Consider the following 3985-nt stretch of genomic DNA (forward strand, 5'->3'; position numbering starts at 1 on the left):
TCTTTGTATGTTATAGTAGGAGAGTACTTTCCTTTTTACAATATGTACTCTTATTTTCGTGTTATGGTTATAGAGAAGAGAAGACATATAGAAGAAAATTCAGTCATCCATCTCTTTGATGTGGTTATTTTCTCTTGTCTATTCTTGTGTGCTTATCTATTCTTGTGGTTAGAAGACCTATAGAGAAGAGAAGACATGTAGAAGAAAGTTCAGCCATCCATCTCTTTTATGTGGTTATTTTCTCTTGTGTGCTTGTCTATTCTTGGTGTGTTTACTTATAAGGATCTCAAGCTCACCCTCTCCCCCACATTCTTCTCACTAGGAGGGTTATGTGTTTTTTTTGGTAAATTAAGTCAACATACATAATAAAGCAGTCTTGACATCCACATATAATGTCTATAATAATGTCTTCTTAATGGATCATGTGTTGTGCAAACAAATAAGTAATTAATATAACAAATCCACATATTAAAGGAAAAGCCAAATCAAGATTTATCACTTCTGTTCGTATTAAGAGTCTTAAAAAAATTCAAGGTCTATTCATAAGATATTCACAACCCATGGTGTGTAGAGAAAGTGTATCATTATAAATATAAAACACTCTCCATTTATCATTTAACATGATGTCTCCGAGTTATCATTTTAAATCCTACACACTCTCCACTTATCATTTAACATCTCATAGATATCATTATAGATTGTATACAACATTCTTCACTCATTATTTGAAATGTATCACAATGTACACTTTTCAAGCTATAACAAAACATGTCATTTTTACTATATATGTATTTTGATTATACAATATAGAACTTATATATGGATAAACTTAGAAAAGGTGAAGACCCACTAGTAATATAGAAGGGTGAATGGGGTTCCAACAAAATATTTGATTACATATAAAGATACTATGACAAAGTAGCTAATACTTCACTATAGTTACTTGGCATATGAGTGCTTACACTTGCACACGCACACACACACACACACACACAGTTACTTGCTCTATCGATTGGCCACATGAGCAAACTCACATTGAGACTCAACCCTTTGGGCCATCCAAGATAAGGTGGGAGTGGACAATGCTCTTGCCCTTTGCTCCATAGTCATAAAAGGTATCTTCGTGGTCTTTAAACCTCACTTGTTTGTAAATCGGTCCATTTGTGAGCTCCTTTGCAGGAGAGATCAATGCATTGGGTGCTGCATCACAAAACATTGCTATGGACAACCTGGACTTGTGACAATTGGGGATAACCCTATGCTCGATGCTCTTATACCTCCCATTGGTCAGAATCTGAAAGCATACACAAGAAAACTAGTCCATCAATAGCATCTACTGGTAACACTATTATTAATGGTTGAATTTGAAGCACCCTTCAAAGCTTTAAAAGACATTTTAAGCGTCCGCCGCTGATGCCCTTAAATTTTCTAAAGCTTTTAGGAGTGACACTTAGAAAAAGTATAAAAGTTTCAAAATAAAATCTGACACTCATAACCAAGTAGAGAGAGAGAGAGAGAGAGAGAGAGAGAGAGAGAGAGAGAGAGAGGAGTAGAAGGTTGAGGTAAAATGTAAAAATATATAAATAAATAATTCTTAAAAATATATATTTATATTATGTAAAAATAAAGCATGTTTGTATAATAAATAAGCATAATTTTAAAGAAGTCTAGATGTTCCATAACTTTGATCAGTATTTTTATTACATCGTCTAAAGATATGCAGGTGTATCTGTTGATGTAATTTTTGAGACACATACACACACACACACACACATTTATTTCCCCCCAAAAAGAAGGAGTCTAGATGTAAGTTTTGAGAGAGAGAGAGATATAAATATTCACACATTTATTCTCCCCCCCCCCCCAAAAAAAAAGTCTAGATGTTAATGAGAGCTTGCGAATTTGAAGTAAAGGTTTTCTAATGAAGCTCTCATCTATCAAAAAAGAGTGAAATAAAATATGCATCTATGATGTAGACCAATGTCAGAAAAAAACCGTCCTTTAATGAAATTTTCATGGCTCATTAAATAATCGATAAATAATTTTACCTAACCTTGAATTTAAAGTTTCAAAATTTTAAAATTTTAATTATAAAACCGATTAATCTATGTATTTTTTCAACTAAACGGTTTGGCCTTAAAGGTCGTCCTTTTTTTTTCCACTGGTTAGCTTTTTTTTTTTGTTCTGACAAAGCACAAAAAGGAGCGAAATGATTGATCTGAAATCTCACGAAAAGGAGCGATAGGATGTGGCAAGCAAAGGTAAAGAAGTAGACACACCTCCACTTGGTCCGCGACGTTGACGACGAAGGAGCCCTTGATGGGGTGGGCGGGCACCCAGTCGTCCTGATGGCGGACCTCCAGGCTCACAGGACCCTCGTCCTCCTGCAGCACCAGCGTGAGGGCGCCGATGTCCGAGTGCTTGTGGAAGCCGTCGGTGAGCTCCGGCTGAGGGCAGCGAGGGTAGAAGTTGATAAGCATCTTTTGATAGGGCTCCACCCCAAGCGCCTCCTCGATAAACGACGCCCGCTGCCCCAGCCCCACCGATATCACGCCCAGCAGCCGCAGCGCCAGCGCCTTCAGCTCCGCGCTGTACTCATCCATCGTCTCCCTACGATCAGAAACCATCACACACAAATTATATAAGCAGCTCGACACCACAACGGCCATTACCTCAACGAAGCAGGCCGCCAATAATCAGAGTCTCGCACCCACAGCGGCTGAAGAACGAGAAACACGACGTAGTCTCACCATCAAATCGTAAGTGTTATAACCATCCCATACAAATTATAAAAGCAGCTTGACACCACAACGGCCATTACCTGAACGACGCAGGAAACTTGGGCCAATAATCATAGTCTCGGACCGACAGCGGCTGAAGCAAGAGATACAAGAAGTCTCGCCAGTCCCTCACGTTGTCTTCCTTGATGGTATACCTGCTGCCATACCCTTGGGATATGACTCCCGGCCTGCCCACATAGGCAGCCTTCTCTTCCACCGGCAAAGCAATGAACTCTTTGGACACCTGCATCATCCTCTCCATTAACTCTAGGCTCACTCCATGATTCACAACCCTAAAGAAGCCCCACTCCTCACAAGCGGCCTTCACTTGGCTCACAACCTCCGGCATGCGCGACTCCTCCCAGCCGCCAAGGTCTATCACCGGTATCCTCTTCTCCAAAGGGGGCCTTTCTATGATAGAAAGCCCGGCAAGCTGCTCTGCAGTTCTGGTCCTTCGATACTTCTCGGGCACCTCTTGCACCCCCTTCTCCACCAGGAATTCCACGGGCTCTACCCCCCATTCCTTGCCAGGAGCAACTATACTGATGGGGCCTATGGGTGGCTGGACAACAGCAGTGGCCATTGCTGATAATGAAGCAGCTAGGCTGATCTGTATAAGGATGATAACACAAAGAACAGCTCCCTACCCTTTAGATATGGGCAATTGAGAAGTTTATGTGCCCGGTCCTAAGGTCATCTTTCTACTAGATGTAATGGTGCAATGACTGCATACATGCTTTGTAGGAAGATATCAGGTGCTTCTTTGTCTTATTAGATGGAATGATGTAATGCGTGCATATATGATATTAAAACATTCACGTATCTCAAAAACAGGTTGTAAAGGGCATATAGATTTTTCATTATAGCAATAGAAAGCTAACCATGATCGGGATAAGAGAAAAAGAATTACATTTTCAAAACTAGATAATTAATATTTCTAGTGAAATATCACCATCATGCAAAATATATTTTATAAATCCAATGCATATTTCTTTGTAAAGCAACTTTCATAGAAGCTTTTTATGTTCACATTTTCTCAAATAATAAGCACTCTTATGCCTTTTTTAGGTATGCATGCTTCACAACAACTATCTTTAAATACGATCTTGAGGAGGCCAAAAATTAACCACCACTACATACACTCTATTTAACATGCTATCTATTAAAGAATACTTATAGCATTAATGACATTGCGGGCAAGAAGC

At 39.5% G+C, this 3985-nt stretch overlaps 1 protein-coding gene across 1 annotated transcript; it reads right to left on the minus strand.

Moving 5' to 3' along the window:
• Positions 1-757: 757 nt before the first annotated feature.
• Positions 758-3614, minus strand: LOC147627892 (jasmonate-induced oxygenase 1-like). Its single transcript, XM_086814862.1, has 3 exons — positions 2822-3614; positions 2280-2610; positions 758-1294 (listed from the first exon to the last, which is right to left on the minus strand). Exons 1-3 carry the CDS (start codon positions 3361-3363, stop codon positions 1043-1045), a joined length of 1125 nt encoding a protein of 374 aa, XP_086670988.1. The 5' UTR covers positions 3364-3614; the 3' UTR covers positions 758-1042.
• Between the last annotated feature and the right edge of the window lie 371 nt (positions 3615-3985).

This window comes from Cibotium barometz, chromosome 20, assembly GCF_041138505.1.
Source record: "Cibotium barometz isolate CiBa-2024 chromosome 20, ASM4113850v1, whole genome shotgun sequence".
Lineage (NCBI taxonomy): Eukaryota > Viridiplantae > Streptophyta > Polypodiopsida > Cyatheales > Cibotiaceae > Cibotium > Cibotium barometz.

Excerpts from the sequence above, each read along its gene's own strand:
- LOC147627892 (XM_086814862.1), bottom strand. The coding sequence starts at position 3,363 with ATGGCCACTGCTGTTGTCCAGCCACCCATAGGCCCCATCAGTATAGTT. Across the intron at positions 2,611-2,821 it reads AAGTTTCCTGCGTCGTTCAG|GGAGACGATGGATGAGTACA; the intron begins GTAATGGCCGTT and ends TTCTGATCGTAG. Across the intron at positions 1,295-2,279 it reads ACGTCGCGGACCAAGTGGAG|ATTCTGACCAATGGGAGGTA; the intron begins GTGTGTCTACTT and ends GTATGCTTTCAG.